The sequence below is a fragment of the Heloderma suspectum genome, chromosome 11, assembly GCF_057233095.1.
Source record: "Heloderma suspectum isolate Gila_16-S chromosome 11, 16-S_ref, whole genome shotgun sequence".
Taxonomy (NCBI): domain Eukaryota; kingdom Metazoa; phylum Chordata; class Lepidosauria; order Squamata; family Helodermatidae; genus Heloderma; species Heloderma suspectum.
This window is the reverse complement of record NC_139468.1, coordinates 15,320,017-15,343,424: the sequence shown is the minus strand read 5'-3', so window position 1 is coordinate 15,343,424 and position 23,408 is coordinate 15,320,017. Positions and strand designations below refer to the sequence as shown.

Sequence of the window (23,408 nt, the reverse complement as noted above, 5' to 3'; positions counted from 1 at the left end):
TGCGTCTGCGTTGCGCATCTAGCAAGCCTCCTTCCCGCACTTTCTCACTGCTAGGATCACTATCTATCTCAGGAATGCCGGCAGGAGGAATCTCTGCCATCTGCTATGCCTGTGAGGGATGAGCTGGCTCTCTCCCATGGATTGCTGATCCTCCTCAGAATCAGAACTGCTCTGGGGTTCTATCGGCTCAGTTTCCACCCTGACAGTGGGATTGTCCCGTATTCTCTGGATGGTATTCAGATTCTCTGTTCAGAATACAATCACTTCCAAAAAGCTGTATGTACATTACTTGATTTTTTTTTAGTTCTGATACTATAACTTACTCCTGTGTGTTTCACAGAATTGGAAAGATTTTAGATGAGTTTATTTTTATTAGGAGTAGCTGGGAGAGTAATGGGAATAGAAGAGAGTACATGGATAGTGAAGGTCCAAAGACGGGACAGGAAGAGGAAAACAAGGGAACATGATTATTGTGGTACTCAAGGTACTGCTGGTATTATAGGAAAAAGATAAGGCCTATTTAAAAAAAAATAGTTGATTGGGAACAAATGAATTATTGCTAAGTAATGTAGCCACTCTGACATAACAAGCTATTTCAGAAGACTTGGAAGCTGTGAAAAAACCTGATTTGTTATTTTCCACCATGATGTTGAAACATTTTTATGTAGAATCTTCCATGAGGAAAAAACTACGCTCTGTTTGTGTGTTTGCGTGTAGGAGTGTGTGTGTGTGTGGGGGGGGGGGGGAGATGCAGGGTAATATTTTAATAAATAGTATCACCAAATTTTCATCATACCACGTTAAAATATTTCATAATTTAACATCTTTACCATTGCTGTCTTCTCAATATTGCTATAATTTTACATTGACATACAATTCAGTTTTACAGTTTCATATCTCCTTTTACCATGGTATTCTGTTTATTGATGCATTTGATTTTTATTTGCATTTTGTCTCACCCATACTCTGTAATTCTGTGTAGTGCAGACATAACACTCAGCCATGTTTTAGCCGTTATATCTGTATACTCTCGTAACAAAACGTTGTACTGTATCCCTGGTGTGTGTGTATTACCTGACCCTGTGGCTGAGGGGGCTGAAGAACAAACATTAGCATCAAAGACAGGAATAGCTGCTCAAACTTGGGTCTGTCTTCGAGCCAAAAAAAAAAAAGTTGTAACCAGTCTGCATGCAAATCAATGGAGCATGAGGCTTCTGCATGCTACTGTATATAATCTGCCCAGAGAACATTTGTTATTGGGTGGGTTAAACTATAATAAATAATAAACTGAGTGTTGGATTTGGCCTTGGAGGAGGTCTGACCAGACAATTTAAGTGGATTGGTCTTTGCTACAAACTGAAAGGTACATTGGATTTTTGACTGGGACTCCAAATCAGCTTCAGACCCATCCTGCTCCTTTTTTAAAAAAAATAATTTTTATTCTATTTTTTATTTTTATAAATGGAATAAACAGTACCAACAACCTAGTCATTATCAACAGTTTCCAACAATACAGTATTCTTAGGAGGACACAGCAATAACGAAAAAGGGGAAAAAAATAGAAGAAGGAAAAGGATGAAGAAAGCAAGAAAGAAAAAGAAAAAAATATATAAAAAAGTTACTTAAAAGGATTAAATTTAAACTCCATTACAGACAAAGTTCAAATATCATTCTACTTAAAAGCTATGCCTATAACACTGCCAGTATTACAATTCAGTACAGCATAGATAATCAACCTTACATTTCAATATCATATCATCAGTCTTATAGCCAGGGAGCAAGCCTACAATTAATTTCCAATAACCATATATTGCCCTTCAGTTAACATATAATAGTAAAGCTTAACAATTTCACCAGCCAAAAATATTACTAATCAAATTCTCATAATAATGATAGTAATAATAATAAAAAGAAGAAAATTAAAAAGGATAAATAATAACAAATCACTAATAAATTTTATGCTATCTATATTTTAGATAGTGTCATTTCTAAATCTATATATGAATGTATACATATCTATACATACAAACAGGAATTTTATTATACAGTATATCATATCTAATGTAAAAAAAGAGGAAGTAAGAAAAAGACAGAAAAAAAAACGGGGGGGGGGGATATATGTAAACAGTCCTCTGGACTGGCATACTGCCCGGACCTTATAACCCAAACAAATCCAAAGTACAATAATAATTGAAAAGTTCCCAGCTCATGAGGTTGGGGAGATGTGTCCCGTGCCTTACTTTGAACAACAGCTAGCTAAGCCCCCGCCATTTCATGATTTAAAAACTTTTTCATCTGGCCTTCAAAAAGAATGCAAAATATAGCAGGATATTTGATATGATATTGCAGATTCATTTGTCTTGCCTGATTTCTTGCCTTGGTAAATTGCCTTCTTTTGTCAGCAATTTCTTTAGTGTAATCTGGAAATAACATAACTTTGTCTCATGTTGGCCCCCCAAAATGTTCTCCCACTTCTCTTGCCAAGTACAAAATATGATTTTTTGTAGAAACTCTTGCAAATTGAACTATAACAGTATAGGCAGTCCTTTTGATGCCACGAATTGGACCTGGAACATGGTATGCATGCTCAATATCGAGTAAATAATCAGATGGCAGAGCGAGTAGCTCATGCAGAAATTTATCCAAGAATTTAGACAGACTTCTATCAGCAGGCAGATTTTTGATACCAAGGATACACAGATTCACTCTACGAGTATATGCCTCCAGTTGGGAAATTCTCGCAGACAGGATTTTATGGGAGGCATGCATAGCTGTCTCTTGCGCAGACACCTGGTCTTGGAGAGCATTAACCTTCAATTCCATCTTTTGCAAAGAGCTATTAATTAAATCCACAGCCCCTTGAAGGTTAGTAATAGAATCTTGGATTGTATCCAGCCTCTTAGCCTGTTCTGCTAATTGAGAAGACAAAGTTTTTATCAGAGTCAGCAACTCCTTTACATCTCCGGCATTTCTGGAAACCTTTGCCAAGGGAGGGGTTGGGGGAGTTGGCGGTGGTCCCGCAGCTTTTTTCCTTCCCCTTGATGCTGCTATCCTCTTCTTCCATAAAAACAGTAAGTAAGTATAATTACAGTCACTTCAACAGATTTTGCAGGTCCTCAGATATTGTTGGTATTTTTAATTCATAAATACTTTGGAACTCGCCAGCCCTGAAGTCTCCTAATTGCATAGGAGTTTCAAAACAGCTTTGAGTAGATGACGCTCCGGAAAACTGACCTTAGAGTCCAGCTGTTCTGCTGCTCCGCAAAAGGAGTTGTTCTTCCAAGATCTTATCCAGATGGTACTCTAGCTTCCCCTTTTAATTCCAGGGGAAGATGAAAAGGTTTTTCAACCTTTTAAAACCTGTTTGAGGAGGCGACCTGCGGAGCCTCCGCAGGACACTTGCCAGGGCAACATGGCTCCTACCGGAAGTCCATCCTGCTCTTTCTAACTTATGTCTTATAGTATGAAACATTTAAAAACTAACCCTGCTATTGCTATTACTAGTTCTGCAGCAGTTCATATAATGTGAGTTCATAGTCATATCCTACTTGATCATTTCAACATAGAACATGGATACTGGGAAACTCTATGGGAAAATACCCCTTTTTCTCTAAAGAACTCAAGTGTTTAAGCAGTAAAAAAAGGCCAGAGTCTGAAGTTCTTACTTCCTAGTTTTATATCCCGGATAGTTTCATGGCAAAATGGACTTTGTTGTTCCAATACCCCAAATACAGTGTTTTTAATGCACTTTTTGTGTGAAATGGGTGGGAGTGCATGCTGGTTGTTCTGTGTTAAGCATTTTTTCTGTCTTATGTTCATTCGCAGCTGTGATTAGTGCTCATCCCATCCATTCCCTTGATAACCCCCACCATCATTTCCACTCCGGCAGCCTCGCTTCTCCAACCTGCAGCTATCTCCATCATCAGACAAACCCATGGCCAGTTGGTACATCCGTGTCCCATTCAGACAGGGCTAATTCCACAGGTGAGAAGAATAACCTGGGGCACACTTGTTTGGAAGGCAGCCAGACATTAGTAAATAAGATGTGAAGATGAGAGCATCTGGGACATACTCAAATCCCATTTTTGTTTATGTGTGTCGGGTGGGCTGGGTGTTTATACAATCTTGTTAGAGGTGTCCAGTGACTTGCTTGGGCTGCTTTCCTAAGCCCATTTACTATGAAATAAACTCTACAAAACTCAGTAGGACTTAGCTTCTAAGTACACTTGCATGGGATTGAGCTGTTATTCTTGTGATCTTTTTTCCTCCTGTAAGAAGCATTCCAACAATATTTTATTTGTTTGCTTTAATATTGCAGCACTATTATGTTTAAGTCATGGTTAAATGTGTAATTTTGTAACAACGTCAACATTTTGAGCTCTGAGGATAGGGTTGTGTCATTTCAGTGTTTGTGAAGAACACTGCTGGGAGCAAGGGAAGCAGCTCTTTTTCACAGAGATATATTTAAGAATGAATAATGCCCCTTTCATATTTGGACTCAACCCAGTCAATCATATGCTGCATCTGGATTACAAAAGGAAGGATGATAATTCCCCCTTTTAGCAGCATGTTTTATAATTCATACACACTGAAGGCCTGTCTGTCCTCCCTATATAATCTGCAGATGGCATTTAATCAAGCACAGTTTGAACATTATTACAGTGTTGATAACTTGTGTTTAAACAGCAGTGTTTAAAAGGCCTCAGTTCTGTTTAAGAATTGAGGCTTAGTTTACCTTCCTGAAATCTTGATAGCAGCTTCTCAAGAGGTTCAGCCAGCCTTTAAAAGCTTGAGGCACCATAATACGTGCATGCAATGCTGGCTGCTGCTGTTAGTGCTTTGGGAAATAACTTCAGAATTTGCAGTTAAAGTTCGAGATTGTTAAATTTCTTATAGTAAAATAAATTCTGTGGCCCCGGTCGGTAGATTGCAGATTGTTCTGAATTGTAAATAAGGCACTACTGTTAATAGAGGATTGCACCAGAATGCTTCCATTGCCAGCAGCCAGATTTTAAAGACATCCTGTCTTTATATTGCTGAAATTATTGTAAACAGCATATAAGTCGAGTGAATGGTTGCTATTGGAGTAAAAACCATCTGTGTGCAAAGCTGAGGTTTGGCTGAGCCTGTGCGCAAGCCTACGATGTACCAAGGGAGCAATATTCCCATATATTATTATAAGGTCTTTGTAATTCTTCTGTGATAATAGGTTGTTCTAGATGTTTTTAGTGACTGGCACATTTTAAGTTCACAGAATTTTATTTGATCCAGGGTTTGATTATGATCCAGTTTCTCTAAGTTAGAGTTTAGATTGGCATAATTTGCTGTCTCTGTATTAAGGCTGTGAATAGTGGCTTTGTGGTGAGGATAATCCATTGTTTAATTAGAGTATTAATGGCTTCTTTTTGCAGCAGTGAGCTAAAGTAAACTCTGATATCAGAGTACCCATCATATATCTTTCTTAATATACACCAGTAACAGGATAATGGATTGAAGTACCTTTACCTAGCATAGAATTCCGTAGCAGCTGACCAGTGTAAGAAAATGCCGTTCTAGCTAAAGATAGATGAGTACGAGAGCAAATTTGAAGGTAGTTAAATAACCCAGTAAACCAATTTGTGTTTTGATTCAGTAACTCAGTTTATGTGATAGTAAGACCATTCCAAAAAGAGTCAGTAGCCCTTTTTCTAAAGAATGTAGTCTAAATGACAAAGCAAAAGAACCTACCAACAATCTAGAGCAGCTTTCCCCAACCTGGTGCTCTCCAGATGTTTTGGACTTCCAGCTTCCAGCAGTCCCAGCCAGCATGACCAATGATCAGAGATGCTGGGAGTTGTAGTTCAAAACATCTGGAGGGTACAAGGTTGTGGGAGGCTGGTGTAGAGGGTTATATCAAACATGAATTAGACTAGGTGAGCCTTTGGGTGAGTTTCTCATCCCCTCAATTGTGGAACGTGTTTAAAAAGGAGAAGTGAAGTGAACATTTAATGCTGAAGTGAACACTTAATCACCTAATTCCACTAAAACTACATGGCAAAAGGATGACTCTAGCTTCCTGCTAGCTGGACTGTTGTGTTGAAATAAAACAGAACTTTCATTTTCTTTTCTAACCCAGAATCTGTTCGGAATACACCTAGCACAGATACCATGCCAGCTTCCTCATCTCAGACATGTTGTGCTGACCACCAGGAGCCAGAAAGTGCCACAGGATCTTATCTGCCCAGTACTCAGGAGGAGGAGACAGGCCAAAACCTCCCTACTGCCCATGTTCGTCCCTCTCATCCTCTGAAGAGCTTTGCTGTGCCAGCAGTCCCACCCACCGGGGCAACCTATGACCCTGCCTTGCCAAGCACACCTTTATTATCCCAGCAAGGTGAGTGCCAGGGAATTAATGCTGTGGAGAGGTGAGCCATGAATGTAGATAATAGTTTAAGAGCCCTGAAAAAGAGGGAGAAATAAGCTGCTTCTTTGAAGCCTTTGATAATTGTAAGAGTATCATAGTTGGCTTAATACAGATGAAGGCAGCCTGCAGTCCTAGGGCCACAAGTGATTCTCAGCCTAATTTCAAAGCCCTCTGGTAGTGATCAGTTAAGACCTCTGGCAAGAGCAATTTGTCCCTCCCCCTGCTGGGTGGGGAGGAGTGGGGGGAAGGGTGACAGAGGGAGAGAGAAAGGGGTGTCAGAAAGAGAGAGAGAAAAATGTGGCAGAATGAGAGAAAGGTGGTGGCACCACCCTGTGCCAGCATGCAGCCCCCAACAGCTTACCCTCGAGGGAATGCAGCCCTTGTCAGAAGAAAGGTTCCCCACCTCTGGCTTAAAACATGTCTTGCCTAGGAAAAGATACATATTTCCAGTCAGCCTTATTATTTTATTCCTTTCCCCCAAGAAGTTGTCCCAGTTAGAGATAAACGTTACTGATAGTTTTTCCAAAGAGAAACTACCTCCTTAATTTCTAGCTAGCTCTTAGTGATGCCTCATTGAACCACTCATGACACGGGCATCATCATACTAGGCAGAATGCAGCTTGCTCCGTATCTAATTGCCATGTATATACAGCAGTCAAGCATGTCCAATAAAATCCAATCCATAATGAAGGAGTTCAGTGGGCCTCATCAGAAGACTGGCAGATAAATTAGGGGCATGCTGCAAGATTATTAACTGGGACTGGGCACTTTGACCACTTTACACCTGTCAGCTGTACTGGCACCTGGTCTGTTTCCAGGTCCAATGTAAAGTGCTGGTTTTAACTTTTAAATCCTTACGCATTTTGGGACTAAGATACCAACCTGAACCACCTTTTCCCAAATGTCTGCCTACCTGAATATTAAGATCTTTTTCAGAGGCCCTGCTCTTGAGTTCCCCTGCAGATGAGGTGAGGTGGGTGATCACTAGGAGGAGTGCCTTTTTGGTGGTGGCATCCTGCTCTCAGTCTCCCCAGAGAGGCTAACCTGACACCATTTTTATTATCTTTTCAGCACCAGGTGAAGACTCTGTTATTCACACAGGCCTTTTAAATAACACGGTTTTAGCTTGACCCTCATAGTTTAAAATTATGTGTTTTAGTTTTAACAGTTTTACATGTTTAGTTTTAACAGTTTTCATTATTTTATACTGTATTTGACTGTCGTACTTAAAGACATGGGTTGAGATTCAAATCTTGCAGAAATTTGACTTGTTCTTGACTTAACATAATGCCAACAAATCTGATAGGTGACCATCTGACTAAGCCCAGTTAGGCTAACCTTTTCCATAATCCTGTTAAGTTTCTAGCCATCCAGTTCATTCAGTGAAGACTGCATCAATTGGCACTTTGGGGAGAACTCGGCCTCCTATGCCAGTCGTAGTCCCAAGTGCCCCTGAAGTGCAGGAAACAACAAGGATGCTCGAAGACACAGAAGGTGTAAGTATACTGCTAGAAGGTAGCCTAACCTTACGCCATTGCATTTGAAGCTTTGACTATAAATGACAGTAAAATTCATCATAATTCAGATTGAACATATTTTTGAGAATTAAAAAAAGTGGGTAAGTCACTTGGGCCAAACCTTACGTTTATGGTGTAATTGTTTTTCAGTGGCCTTCTCTCCTTCATAGAACACTATTTTTTGTCCTTTTGGTGAGTTCCTTTGTAGAGATCACTAAGCATTCTAAAAGGCAAAACCAGTTAAGTTGATGATTGTGTGTTTCTTAATATAAGGCATATATAAGATGCCATACTTTTAGTATCCCTGCTAGCAGGCTTCTGTCCGTTAATAATTGTGTATTGCTGCTCTCTGATAGCTATTATTTCTTCCAGAGTGATGGATATGGGAGGGCCATAGCTCAGTAATAGAGTATAGGCTTTGGATGTATACGTTCCCAGGTTCAGTCACTGTCGCACACGTTTTAAAAGATCTGAAGTAGCGGAGCTGGGGAAGATCTCTCCGACTGACAATCCTCTAAAGCCCCTTCTGGTCAGAGTAGGCAACGCTGGGCTAGATAGGCCAGTGGTCTAACTCACTAGAAGGCAGCTTCATGTTTGTATTCTTCTGTTTCATGTAATCTCGTTATAGGAAGAAATAGTATAGTTTGAAGCCATGCAACCTAGCCCCACCCATATAATTCTACACATAGTAGTGGTGAACAAACATAAACTATTTTTTTAAAGGCCAACATATTGGTGATAAGCTGCCCCATGCCAAAAGATTGCCTATCAAATATGGAAAGTTGAATTCCTCTAAAGCTTGAGTGGAGTAAAAAATAAATTAAACATGTCATGGCATCTGGGACTTATATGTGTAGCCCACAGGCCCTTGTTCGGAACACTTCATTGCTCTGCTTAGAGAGCCTAGCTTTCATTTTGAACAGCCGGAGTAAGTTTCTAACTCTCATGGGAAGCTGGTAAAAGATTGGGAGCAGGTAGGCAAGCTTGTTGTTCATTTCTCATGATTTCTAAATCCTTACATGATTTTTTTTTTCCAAAGGCAGGCTCAGCATTCTCACATGAGTGGGCTCCAGTATTTTAAAGTCTGCTGAAGCATAAGGATACTGTATATCCCAAGAACAGTTTATCATCTTCCAAGGTTTAAAAAATAATACACAAATTCTGTTAATACAACTAAGGGTGCAATCCTATGGCTGCTAGTCAGTGGCTAGACGGCCATAGCATAGGTCGGTTCCTGGGAACCAACCTCAGAGCCCACGCTCTGAGGTCAGTTCCTGGAGAACCGACCCCTACCCCCTCCCGCGCTGCCTCATAGGCAGCGCAGATTGGCTCCATGCTCATAAGAGCAGTGTGGAGCGGCGAAAACAGGGCATTTCCAGTGGCAGGGTAGGGCAGGGAAGTTGGAAATCTGGTACGACACATCCTATGTATCATCCAGCCGCCTCTTCTGATGCGTCAAGGTCCCGCAGCTAGACAGCCAAAATTGGCTGTCTAGCCACGAAAGCAGGGCTGGGGGATCAAGGAGGAGATCCGCTCCTCACCACTCCTCCTGCCCTGCATTGGATAGGCAGTCTCCCCTGGGGTTGGAGGCGACCGTCGATCTTAATAGGATTGCTCCCTAAAATACTCATATTATTAGCACATCCTCGCACATGGGGACTTTTCTTGAGTAGCCCCCTGGAGCTGAGCAATTGCCCATTCCTTTGATATGCACTCTGAAGAACTTGTCACCACATTTTTCTGCAAGATTTGAGAGATATTTGGAATATGCCTAGAATCATTGCCTCATAGGTGTTGTCTTGGATGCACAAAAGTTGATTCTTCCCCCCCCCTTTCCTCTCCTCCCCCCCCAACCCCCGGCCACATTCTATCTTATTAATTCACCATTTACTGTTTGTCTGGGGTTTGTTTATATGCTGCATTCTGGCGCTCCTCCTGCCTGCATCTTTCTTCTTACATTGCTTTTGCAAAATGAAAACTGGAATGGGGGCATTTCAGTTTTTATAGTAACATAATCCATCTAATAAATGTGGCTTTGCTGCCATGTCCCATATCAGAAATTGTTTCTTCCCCCTCCCCTCCCAAAACAATGCTGCTCATCTTGTCCAGTAACCCTGTTAAATCCCCTCCAGAATTATGAACCGGATGAGCTGACCAAAGAGATGGCCCACCTGGAAGGACTAATGAAGGACCTTAATGCCATCACAACAGCATGACCACCTTCCCCAAGGAATGACTCCTGATCCTGTTTCACAGGTCTTGGGACTTAGCCTTGGAGCACAAGGAAATGTACAAAGACTAGGGGACAGCACAAGAGGGACATACAACCAGCTGCAGAATCAGTGCCAATGCTGGTTAATCAAGTGACTTTTCTACTCATTGCCCTGAAATGAACCTGTTGGAAAGTTGGATTCCACTTCCTGCTGAGATGACATATGAAAAGGGGTGGGGGAGATGCATCAGGCTGATGAAATCCAGTATCCAGAGAAAGACGTGGACTTAGCATTAATTTGAGTCAGGTTTTGTCTCAGTGCTGTGACCTTCCCTGCTTTTTTCAATGTTGGACATTCACATTTATGTACAATTTTATTTGTGTGTTTTTATTTTATTGTATCTTTTTATTAAAAAAAAAGTGTAATCCAATGAAAAAGAAAGTTGTGTTGTTTCCCACAGCCTAGACGGATGTTTGATTGCTTGTTCTATTGTGTACGGGAATTCATTGCCAGTGTGGGTTGTTCAATTTTTTTGTTTTTAGTGTGTGTATAATTACATCACTTTCCAGCAGTTAATCCATGGCCTTGGGGGATGCTGCATTGCTATTTGTAAGCTTTTTAAATTTTTATATTATAATTATTAAAAGCCTGACTAGATTCTTTCTCATCACTGTGAGATTAGCTATTTGTTTGGATTGAAATGTAACACTGAGAAATGTTTTGCTTTTGTGCATTTTCAATATGGGATGGGATAGGATTGGAGCAGGAAGCCACAAAGTGGTAGGAAGTTACATTGTTTCCCAGGAACAATTCAATGCAGCTTTATCTATGTGAGTAATCCCAACCATCCCCTAGTATATGCCCGGGTGGACAAATGTAATGTGTAAACTGAATAATCCTGGATAGTAATAGGAACAATTCCCTGATCACAGTGACTGGAAAAAGTACTACAGTGATCACACAAATGGCTGCTAACTAAATCTGTGATTACCAGTTTGTCATTACCCTGTTCATGTGAACACATACCAAAAGACAGTTGGCATTGCTCATGTGGACAAAAAAATTATCATGTGAACCAGCCCAAAGTGATGTAATAGATCAGAAAGACTGGATGAAAGCATATTTTCCTATAATCTGCTTTGTGAGCTAGTAATTCAGTGTGTCTGGTCACTAAATTACAGGGGGTATTTCACTGAGAAATACCCTCCCCTTATAATGTAGGGTCCTTTAGGACCAGATACCACAGTGTATCTTAGCAACAGAGCTTTCTTTGTTTAAATGTTTATTTTAAAGATCTGTACCTCTTAACTATTGCATCTTGAGTTTTATTCCAGATCTTTTAATGTACAGAGGTCAGTCATAGATCGTGTGTGGGCCACCTTTCTCTGTTAGCTCTACACCATCCCAAAGGTTGTCAGAAGTGCATTCAGTGTTGAGCCATAATCAGAGCAAAATGTTTTAGCAGGCTTATTCTAAAACACAGGCACAACATGTTGTGACTCTGGTGCTGCTTAAGCCAGAGAAAGGAGTGAGGGGAGAGAAACTAAAAGGAATTCCTAATAAGCTAGTAACATTTTATTTCCTCTCCATTATCTAGTTACTGCCCATACCACCATACACTATTCCAAAAGAAGGGGTCTCTACCATCTTCCTGGGTGGTGACTTAACATAATGAAAAATATACTGATTGGTAAAAAGGAGCTTCTTTTGAAATTCACACATACGCTTAAAGAGTTAGAGGATGGGGGAGAGGCACAGATTTTACGGGTAGTTTTCTGTGGCAAATTTGTTTGGTCTGAGCCAAATTTGTTTTGGATTTGTTTGGTCCATCAGGTTTAGTGATAGCAGTGGGCTCAGGGGAGATAGCTCATAACCTTCTGAGCTTGCAGGGCTCTGATTGTCAGCTGGCTTTATAGGGTCCTTTAACTTTCCATTTGATTAAGGCTGTAATTGTATATTACTGGCCAACTCAAGTTTGTAGACATCCAGCCTCTGCTGTCCATTGGAAAGTGGTATTGGAAAGGCATGGTTTGCAGGGGAGAAGTGATAAGTGGAAGAAGGTATGCTTACTCCTTCTCTTTTCCTACCTGCAACTCCCCTTCCTCCAAGCTGCCTTCCCTCCATATACACAGTTCCAGTCCTGCATTTGCTTCTGGCTTAGTATAAGCAGATGCATCTTGAAGAACTCTTGGAAACAATTATGAAAAATAAGAATGCTGGCATTTTACTTCTGAATACTTAAATTGACTAGAGTGGCTTCTGAAGATGAAACATTGAAGAATAAATTAATGCATTCAGGTTAGCCGCTGTAACGTATGCATAAGAAGTGTCATACTGGATCCAACCAATAAGCCATCTATTTTTGAATAATTTATTATTTTTTGCAATTATATCAAAAGTGCCATGAAAATGAAATGTAGTCCATCTAGCTCAATGTTCTGTCTTCCAGTGGTAACCATCCTGTTGCCTCAGAGACATTCACAAGCATAATTTTAGGGTGTAAATTCTTTTCCACCATATCCTTAATTCTAGCAAATTAATTAGAGGCTTTTTTTGGTTGGAGTTGGGGTGATCCATGATAACTACAACATATGAGCAGACTAGCATGCCTGGAAAATAGCTATTCAGAAAAATTAAGGGTGGAGGAGTATGATTCAAACACCACCCTGGATCCAGTTAGCTGTTTTCTGTGTGTGGTGGAGTTTTAGATTGGGCTTTGTTGTTGCTGCATACTTTGGTATGTAAATGAGGGGTAGTGCCATACACGCATCATCCTCATAAATCAGAAACAGCGGGGAGTTTTAAGGAGTACATTAAAAGCTCCACTGTGTGCACAGATATTGCATGTGCTTCAATGAATTTGGCTATTAGGTGTGATCCAGAGCCCTGTACAGTCAGGTTGGATGACTATAGCCACCTTAAGCACCATTTAGTGGAAAGGCAGGATACAAATCTAACAAATAAATTAAACATCATTAAAAGGGCTTCCTATTCTTGTGACAAGAAACGTTCCACATAACCATTTTACACTGTAGAGACAATGCTCCCATCACAAAGAGCAGGAAGTCCTTTCTATGTGTAGGGTTTGCATCGCATCCACTGTATTCAGTTGATGCACATACCCTGCTCCTCAGATGTGTACATTTCTCTCTCTCACCTATACCCAAAGAAATGTCATCATGTGTACTCAGTATTTCCCCCACTGGTGGGTTTTTGTGAAAATATTGCTACTTATACCATGAATGTCAATATTGCCATGAATCTGGGAATGGGGTAGGGGATATTTTTAATAATAAAACAACTGTTCAAAGTTGCATTTTTTTAAGGTTATATCAAAAAGGAAACATTTATTCAAGTCAGTGTACAATATGTCTTGCACTTTTCCACATTTTAACACTGTTTTTTTACATATCTTGTGACTTTAAATTTGGAACATTGTGTATCTTGTAGTGTCATAGCTAAGCTGCAATGTTGCAGCTTCCTCCAGTTGAATATGGAGAAGGTGGGGTGTATATTGTTTTACAGTTCTGATGTAGGAGAGTTCTGAGGACTGCTGTAAACTTCTACCTTTCTGTACATTTTTTTCCTGTAGTATTTGCTGTATACTCTATAAATTTTTAATACTGTCATGTTTATTATTTGGTATTGGATATCCAATACACTTTTTTAATCTAATCAAGGTCTGGTTTTGTCTAGAGAGTTTTTTTCTAATGCTTTGCCTTCCCATTTTAGCAGTATCCCTTGGTGAAGATTCCAGAACATCAAAGCCTCACAGTACTACAGTCAGAACAGAAATGAGCATAACTCCTTTTAAATATAAAATATTATGTAAGTGAACCACTGCTAATGATTTTTAAAGGGGTAGGTAGGAACACAATCTGATTCATCTCTGGTCCAGAAATAAAGGATACTGAGGTAAGTGAATTCCCAGGGTGGTCATTCAATTATTTCACTGAGTTGGCTGAAACAAGCTTTCTTAGAAGGGGCTTTTTATGTTACTTGGAGGAAAATCTCAGAGTGATATATATCTGAAACAAGGGAAATAATTTGTTTTTTATTTATTCAAAACACTTATATCTGGCTTCTCAGTAGCCAAGCATTCAAGGTGACTCAAAACAATCAAACCAATTTAAAAATGAACTGCTGTTTTAAAAAAGAAAAGTATATAATTACATATAGTTGTATCCAATAGTAGTCCTACTTGCAGTAGACTCATTGAAACAAATGGGACTTAAGTTAGACTAACATTGGATACAACTCACTATTATATTTTTTAAAAAATTAGTAAAGAGTAGCCTAAAGCAATTGCCAATCAAATGTTCAGGGGAATATAATGTTATCCTGGCATCTGAAAGTCAGTAAAGTTGATTCCAGACAGGTATTTCTGGGAAGGGTATTCCATGACCAGGGCATCAGCTCTAGAAGACCCTGTCTCCAGTTGCTATCCACCTGACTTCTGGAAGTGGGACCACCCAGATCAAGGCATCAGAAGGAGGACAAGCAAGCTTGTAGGGAGAGGTTCTTTGAGATTCTCTGGTCAAAGGCTGTTTAGGGCTATAGAGGTTAAAGCCAGCACATTGAGTTGCACCTGGAAACTGGAAGCTAGTGAAAGTCTCTTAAAACTGGCAAAATATGCTTGTCCCAACAGGTCAGCAATACTGGAAGCTCTCTGCCACACCTTTTTCATGCAGACCTGTGCCATGAACACAAAAAAGCACTCCATCATACCCAGTTTCCTTGTTCAGTGCCATCCAACTAGTTGAGGAATGTTCCCTCTTGAAGATTGATCAGACAATCAGAATGATTGCAGAGCCACAAGAAGGCATTTAACTGAGGCTTAAATTTTGGATCACAAGGCATCTATACTTATACAGCTGTAGTGTGCCTGGGTTATTTACCTGTGGCTGTTTTAATTCAGCTCTCCAAAATGGAATCTATTTCCAAGGCCAACTGGCTACAGGCTTTGTTCTGGGAGTTCTCCATAATAGTCTGGGTATTTGGGGGTTTTTAAAATAAGAACTTAATGAAATTTGCAAATTTCTTCATAGACAGAAAACGAGATTTTAAAAAAAAACTAATGTGGGAAAACCAAAACTGACAGATTTGTCCATCCAGGCCCAGGGCTTTGAATGCTGAAGTCTTACATTTCTGCATTTGGATCTCTATAAATTCAACCATGTTTGTAGTGCTGAATTAGGGTTGCCACCTCTTTTTCTGACATGCTCTCCCCCCCCACCGCCACCCCTCGAAATTCTAAAGAGTCCCTGGGGAAAAAAAATTTCTAGCCCCTCCCCGCTTTTTCTGTTTTTCCAGGCTTTCATATCTCTACCTAGGATCAGCTGTTGGGGATTTTTGCAGAGAAGCTACCTTCCCCTTGTGTTCACTCACAGCTGCAAAGTAGATAACTGGGCCCTCTCTTACTGCTTCAGCAAAAAGATTCTTCTGAAGCCAAGCCCTCGGGCAACTCAACTGAACAATGTAATGAGGCCTTCCCATTCAAATTAATGATTTGCTTACATTCTCTCATATACACAGAAGGTGAGGTCAGGAACCATAGATTTGTAGTAAGGTTCTTGTGTCTTTTCATTATAGGTAGACAGAAAAGATTCACCCAGTCAGTTGGCTGGAGGTGATTATCTTCTCTACAGAGTGTAATGATTTTGCCAGCTGGATGAACGTATACCTCTTCTAGATTCAAAATATTGAGGTTTTTATTAGATGCTTCCATACACTACTTAAAATAGATGGAAGTGTCTCTTCGAATGTGGACTCCACAATTCATTCCTTTGCAAGTTTGTCTGCAGACTCTGAGGAGCGTTCGTCTCACTAATTTCACCAGTGTCCAGGGAAAATGACAGGCAAGACATGGGTAAGTCCAGCATTTCCTTTTTCTGAATAGTTCTTTCCATTACAGTTGCTGTATTATCCTTCCGGGAGATAGCAGAAGTCCTGAGAATGGTATTTACTCAAACATTCCAGCTGTTGGACTATGATGATCCAATTGTTTTCTGGTAGCTGGCAGTAAACAGCTTCTGTAAGAGTTTATTGGAACTAGTACAACACCTTTGTGAGGGAGATAAGGGCCCAATTTGGGCATTCTAATCCCCCACATGATTAGAATTGTTTAAAGGAGAGCAGGCATGAGTATGCTAGCTCTGCCCTCATCACCTTCCCCCTCCAGAAGTTGAGAGAGTGGGAACTGTAAATTTGGTCCTGTTTAACCTCAGAACCTGCATCAAATGGGTCTGAAACACCCCGGTGGTTAACCATGCTGGCTTGTGTCACAAGCCCAATAACATGTCTGGAAGATAATCGGCATCAGATGTATCTAGAGCAGGAAGGATCAGAGGTTGGATCCAGAGGTGCCCTTCTGCATGGATAAAAAATCTTCCATTCATGGAAATGCTGGTTTTGTGCAAGGTGAAAACTAAATCCAAAGATATTCTTGCACTTATGCAGCCTGCAAACTGATATAGAACCAATCTGCTACAGTGTTGCATGAACATTAGGGGAAGCATTTGCAGGATAGCACTAGCAGCTATTTTCCTTCTACTAATGGCTCTTTGGCTCCAACTCATTGATTTGGGGGAGGAGGGGCAGCTTTCCAGACTTAAAAAAAAGAAGAGTGAGCACACACACACACATGCACATTATCCTTGGCCATTGGCATTTTAAAAATGGAGAGATCAAGTAAAAATAGACCCCATGCCAAGATGACCAAATCCTGTGTTTTAATTGTTTTTATGTTGAATTATATAAAACAGGGTGGGCAGAAGGTAGGTTTCCAGGGGTTTTGCACTTCCATTTCCAGAAGCCCCTGCCAGCATGGCCAGTCATCAGGAATGCTGGGAGTTGAAGTCCAAAACATCTGGTGATCTATTGTCTGCCCACCTTTGGTATAAACCACTGTCCCCGCTGGTGTAGATGGGACTGGCACCTTGAACCCACCTGGCTATGAGTTCCATAAATGAAACACAAAACCTATTGATTTCTCTAATACAAATAGGCTATACTTCAGCTTCTTTTCCTTAATGGACAAAATTAATTCAGGGGTTATACCACCAAGAAATAAGAGAAAGATACTCAAGGTAAGGAGGATCTCCTTGGTGGTAGTTGTAAGCATGGGAGTGAGGTGTATAATGGTTTGTGGTGAGGCTTGGCCAGGTAAGTGGAGTTAGGCAAGTCAGTAGCCTTTATTTTCTTGCTTGCTTTGCAGTATCAGGATGGGAGCAGGTTGCCCTGAAGCTAGGTTGGGAAAGATACCTTCTGACACCTCAGTTCTGACCCAAGACCGAGAGGGAACTGAGGCTTCTAGTTGCCTTAAGTCAGTCCTCTTTGTCTTCCAAGCCCTCTCTTGGCTATTAACTTCCTCTACCTCCTCTTCCTTCTCCCAAGGCAAATAGCTTTTGGGCCTTTCTTTGACTCTCCAGCCTGAGGATGGATCTTTTTTCCCTCACTGGGAAGCTTGGACATCCACTTTGCTTTCCATGGCTGTTGCTGGCCTTTGAATGGCCCCTCTCTCTTCATTAGCTTGATTCTCCAGCCTCTCACTAACCTTCTTACTTTCCAGCTGACTGGCCTCTTTTTTATCCCTCTGTACTGCTGGGTTTCCTTGCCTTGGTTCCTGAAAGGGCCTCAGCTGGGCTTTTCGGTCTGGCTCCTTGTCATTTAATCCTTCCCTCTCCTCTTGGTCTCAGCTCTGAAGTTAGTTTAGTTGATTTCCTGGCCAATCAGTGGCTTCTCAGTCAGCATCACTAACTCTGGAAGAGACCTCTAGGATCCTCAGCTAGTCTAGGAGGAGGGAGGCTCCTTGTCTCACAACCAGAGGGAGGTGCTTCAATGAGAATCCTTGCAGTGGTGACAATCACTTCTGATACGTTGTATTGATATTTGAGATAGATTAATAAATCCTACAGTGTGTGTAATTCTCACAGTTAAAGTCCAAACTATTCAGTTTAGTTCATAGTCTAAAATGAGGACACTAGCTTTACGCCAGGGGTGTACAACCCATGGCCTGGGGCAACACATGGCCTCCACGGGTCTAGCCTTCTCTCCACCCCCTTTCACAGCAATCCTGATACAGATCATTCTTTCCCCACCGCTGCTAGCAGCATATGCAGCCTCTGGCTCCCAAGCCAGCATCACATGTGGCCCTTGGGGCCATAAAGTTGTGAGCCCCTGCTCTAAGCATTTAAACTCATCCTGCCCCTTGCAAGCTGCAGGTACTTTGAGCTGGTCTCACATGGTCTCTCCACAGCAGGCACTCACTAAAGTCTTTGCATTTGGAGATGTGATGCAGTAAGAGGCACAGAGGGTGTTAAAACTGCTTTCCTAGCCTATCCATCACAATGTCTTTCCTCCCTTTCTGCTCTGTGTTCTGCAGCTTTTGCTTAGTGTCAGCAACCAGCAAATCACTCTCTGCTGCCTGCATAAATTGCTGCCATGCCTTCCCTGGGACTCCTCCCTCTCCAGTGACTCACACCTGCTGATTCAGACGGTGTGCAGGACAGGCTAGAACCCTTATTGGTAATGTGCTAGGTTTTGTTTTTCACTTGCAGGGTGCCCCCCCCCATTCTTCCAGCTGCAGCCTATTAAATCACTTCAGAATTTGATTGCCTCGTTTATCTCTATGGGAACAAAGCCCCGATCCACTGGCCTAACGTGGAGGGAAAGAAGGGGGAAGATGAGAAGACTGCAGTGATTATCTCAGTGAAGATGGAGAGACAAGTTGGGCAAGGCTTCCTCTCACCTGCTAATTGTCCCTGTCAGACTGGTGTTTAATTAGCCCTTGTCTCCAAGCCATTAAGCCACAAATGAGGTCTCCTTATCATCCACTGCTGTGTTGTCACGGCAACTGGTATTTTAAGTCCTAGGAATCCATTTTCCTGGTACTAGGAGGAAACATCATCTCAATTGTTATTAAATATAATGGTCCTTGCTGTCAGAAAGTGCTTGGAAGAGTTAGGGAAGAAACACAGGGCAAGAGGTGGAATTTCTTTGCTGCTTAGCCACATCCCAGGCTGTTCTAAGGCCAGGTTGTAAAGATGCTTGATAGCACAGCAGAAAAAATTCACCTGGATTTCCCAGTCTGGTAACTCCCTTCTAGGGCGGCTTTGCTGGAAAGGGAGCGCCCCCTCGTGGTTGTAATGAAAAATTGCACAAGAAATTACTTGTCAGATCAGCCTGTCCTTAAAACAGATTATCGAAGCAGCAAATTGTGGGTCAGGCAGGGCAGCAAAATACCTTGACTAACAGAAGACATATCCCTTTCTTGCAAAAGTACTGGAGAGGTTGGTTTTTCACCCAATGAACACTACCCCCTAGTCTCCACACATACAGCAAGTAAACCAACATACATATTTTGCAGTAATCATCCCATATTCTTCCTCTGTCAATGCCTGTTTCCATTTCCTTCCCCTTTTGTCTATTTCTACATTGCAAGCTGCTTGAACAGGGAGCTGTCCTCATGACCTGTAAAGCACTATAGAAATGGATGCTGCTATATAAATAGTGTTCCCTCATTGTGCGTGTATCTTCTGTGCCCTGGTTTATACACGCAAAAGCAATGGCAGGAAGAAAGTTTGCTGAACACCTGTCCTTCCCTTTGTTGTTGTTGTTCAGTCGTTAAGTCGTGTCCGACTCTTCGTGACCCTATGGACCATAGCACGCCAGGCCTTCCTGTCCTCCGCTCTCTCCCGGAGTGTGCTCAAGTTCATAGTCATTGCATCAGTGATGCTATCTAGCCATCTCATCCTCTGCTGTCCCTTTCTCCTTTTGCCTTCAATCTTTCCCAGCATCAGGGTCTTTTCCAGTGAGTTTTTTCTTCGGGGTCAAACACAGGAAGCTGTCTTAGAGACCATTGGTCCTTCAAGCTTAGTATTGTCAACACTCGCCAGAAGTGGCTCTTGGGCTTTCAGGCAAGAGCCTTTCCCACCTCTACCTGGAGATTTTGGTGACTGAACCTGCATGCAAAGCGTATTATTTACTACTAAGGCAGTAGGTAGGGGGTTTCCTGCCAATATAGGGGGTGGAGAAAGCATATCAGGCATGGATGTTTCTAGAACATCCCTTTTCCTTCCATCCATAAATGGAGAGAGAGGGAAGGAGGGTGGAGATGAGGATGAACTGTGAAGCACCTCTCTGTTCTGGGATTTCCCAGAACGCAGCAATTGTCTGGCAGCAGACGCGCGCACATATGCACACACAGCGTTCTCCTGTCTTCTGTTTCCATGGAACGGGCAAGGCTGCAACTGCACTTTGGGATTTTCTGAAGTAGCATCAGTAGTGCTGGGAGAGGGGAACGAGGAGACCGCTGAGATGATCATTGCATGCATGCGTGGGAGATTGACGGAGAGCGGGATGGGTCTTCCACACTAGCCGTTCCTCCACTATTGACATCAGTCACCCGTTCATTTATTCCCAGCACAGAATGGAATATTGTGGCATCTCAAACACTATCAGATTTATTGTGGCATAAATGTGTCTGCCTGCGTGCCTTGCATGCGTGCCTGCACATGCACAAACATGGGTATGGTAGGGGAAGGGGGGATTGTAAACAGTAGATCCAAATGGCCATGGGATGCAAGAGGCACACACTGTGACATTTCTATGCAAAGCCCAAAATGTATGCAAGAGAAGCACAGTGACCGCAACCCTAGTAATTTTATTATTCTGATTATGGCTGTTATGCACCATCACTGTGTGTGTGTGTGTGTGTGTGTGTGTGTGTGTGAAAAACTTACATGGAGAGCCAGTGTGGTGGTGTAGTGGCTAGAATGTTGGATTGGGAGTCGGGAGATCCGGGTTCTAAGCCCCACTCAGCCGTGGAAGCTCACTGGGTGACTTTGGGCCAGTTGCAGACTCTCAGCCCAACCTACCTCACAGGGTTATTGTGAGGATAATATGGAGAAGAGGAGAATTGTGTATGCCACCTTGGGTTCCTTCAGAGGAAAAAAAGCGGGATATAAATGTAATTAATGATAATAAAAATAATAATATTAGTTTTGCAAGGAGATATCACAGCAGAGTAGCCCTTGCATTTCACAGCCTTTGGGGGCCCCACTGTTTACAAATCCCCCCCATACTTTTTCTGTTTGTGTAGAAACATAAAGGGTTGTTGACAGAGGATAAGACTTCATGCTTCCAATGAAATGAGCTGTAGTCCACAAAAGCTTCTGCCACAATACACCTGTTTTAATCTTTCAGATGTCACAAGACTCCTTTGTGTGTTTGCTGTAACAGACCATCATGGGCTGCCACTCTGCCATTTATTCCTCAAAACCTGATATTTCTCTTGAAGTGTTGTATCCTTTGCCTGCCATGTGTGTGTGCACGTGCGCGTGCATTTTCAGTGACATTTTGTAGTATTTTGCCTGCTAGCATAATCCTTTCCAGTGTGAATTGATCTCACCTACTTTGGGAGCTGTGGCTTGTGATGTGCTTTGTGAGGTGAACGTGTGTTCACGCGCATGCACATAGGAATCTTGTCAATTTCACATTAACAGAATTAAAATATGGACTATGCACAGCCTTGCTCCAGCATTAGTGGCACACACTGCTTGTGCTAGGGAATGGGGTATGGGGGTAAATAAAATTGGTAAGACTTTCCTCACCTTTGCACTGTCACACTGCAGTCAAAAAGCAATCTAAATAGGCAATCCTCTAGTTAGTTTCACCTCATCCCCCGCCCCCCCCCCCCGCCCCGCAGCCTTCTGCCATAGAGTGGCAGTGGCAATGGTGCTGGAGCTCTTGTGGAGAAAGAGGCAAGCAGGTGGCTCAAGGTTAGGGCCCGAGTGACTTTTCCCGGTTGGGGAAGGCTTGTCTATGTTGACTGGAAGCAGCTCTCTAGGATTTCAGTCAGGGGTCTTTCCTAGTCTTTCCTGGAGGTGCCAGGGATTTAATTGGGGACCTTTTGTGTGCAATACATGTGCTCTGCCCCTCAGCTATGGCCCTTCCCCTTGTATAAAGCAAAACAGATTTAAATCAGGAAATGGACGAGTGACTTTTTGCTAGCTTAGCTGTCCCTTCCAGAGGCGGCAGTTCTTTGAAATGAGGACCTTATATTGCACAGTTATCCCTGAAGCAGGCAAGTAGAATTGGGTTCAAGTCCCCACTCAGCCATAAAGCTCACTGGGTTATCTTAAGCTAGTCACTGTCAGCCTAGCCTTCTTCATAGAGTTGTTGTGAGGGTAAAAAGCACGGGTCGGGGAGTGGGGAGAGAACCATGTATGCTGAGTGGAGCATTTTGAGAAAGAGCATGTTAACAATGGAGTAAATTATGGATGAACACATATTTTGGACTGCATCTCCCAACATCCCTTGCTATTGGCTATGCTGGCTAGGGCTGATGGAAGTCCGCTAATATCTGGAGGGCCACAAGTTTCCCACCCTTGGAGTAAAGAATACATTAAATACACAAATAAAATAGTTCCTTTTCTCTGTTCTCCTCTGGAAGCAGAGAGAGAGAGAAAATTACTGTAAGAATGAGGTGTGTGTAAATAGAAGGGGGTTCTGGAAGGGTGGAAGAAAACTGGGGGAGGGATTTGCCCTATTATGTTGATGTAACTAATGCACCCTTTAACATGTTCAAACATCACCATGGGACAAAAGCATAGAAAAGTGCCTGCCACAGGGCTGCTGTAATGTGTAAAGGGCACTTCAGAGTATGAGAGATCGGGGAGGAGGTCAAGAATGGTGGGGAGGGCATAGATATATCCCCCACTCAATGAGTGTGCTAATGAAAGAAGTGGATGGTAAGTGGAAACCAAACGATGGTCACATATGAATAATATGCATGCCCCTGGTGGCTAAGCCTTCTGCACCTAACTCTCCACTGTGAAGTATTGTAGGCTCCCTAATCCCCATAGATCTGTTTGCTAAGTCAAAGCTAGCTTTGCATGGTATGTTTTGACACTTATTGCTAGGGTCATGGTATGTTAGGTACATGGACAGAGAAAAGAAAAAAAATCAGATTAAAGCACAGGTCACGTAGGTTTGTGGAAAAACCATTTGCATGAAAAAACCAGATAAACTTGGCAAGAGGAAAAACAACTACCCTACCAGGTTGCAGTCTTTGAAACCTCTGTATGTATCGGCTGTAAAAGATCTGGTTCAGCTTCTGAGATCTTATGGAATATTTATGAACATTCCAGCTGCTCAGTCAGTTAATGTCAACACCACAAAGCTCAGGAACAGATGGGGCTGTGAACGTTGGTGGGAAAGGGTACAACTGAAAAGGGAGTAAGCACTTTATCACAGTGATGTTAAATGATGTGT

General features: G+C 42.0%; 1 protein-coding gene across 4 annotated transcripts in view; it reads left to right on the top strand.

The window, feature by feature from the left end:
* NEO1 (neogenin 1) overlaps nt 1–13,810 on the top strand; it is a 165,859-nt gene extending 152,049 nt beyond the window's left edge. For all 4 annotated transcript variants that reach the window (XM_084816935.1, XM_084816934.1, XM_084816933.1 and 1 more), the window contains exons 25-28: nt 3,826–3,984; nt 6,116–6,373; nt 7,763–7,899; nt 10,053–13,810. In XM_084816935.1, coding sequence (XP_084673061.1) covers nt 3,826–3,984; nt 6,116–6,373; nt 7,763–7,899; nt 10,053–10,136 — 638 coding nt within the window. In that variant the 3' untranslated portion in view covers nt 10,137–13,810. The remainder of the gene's footprint in view (nt 1–3,825; nt 3,985–6,115; nt 6,374–7,762; nt 7,900–10,052) is intronic.
* Nucleotides 13,811–23,408: the final 9,598 nt, after the last annotated feature.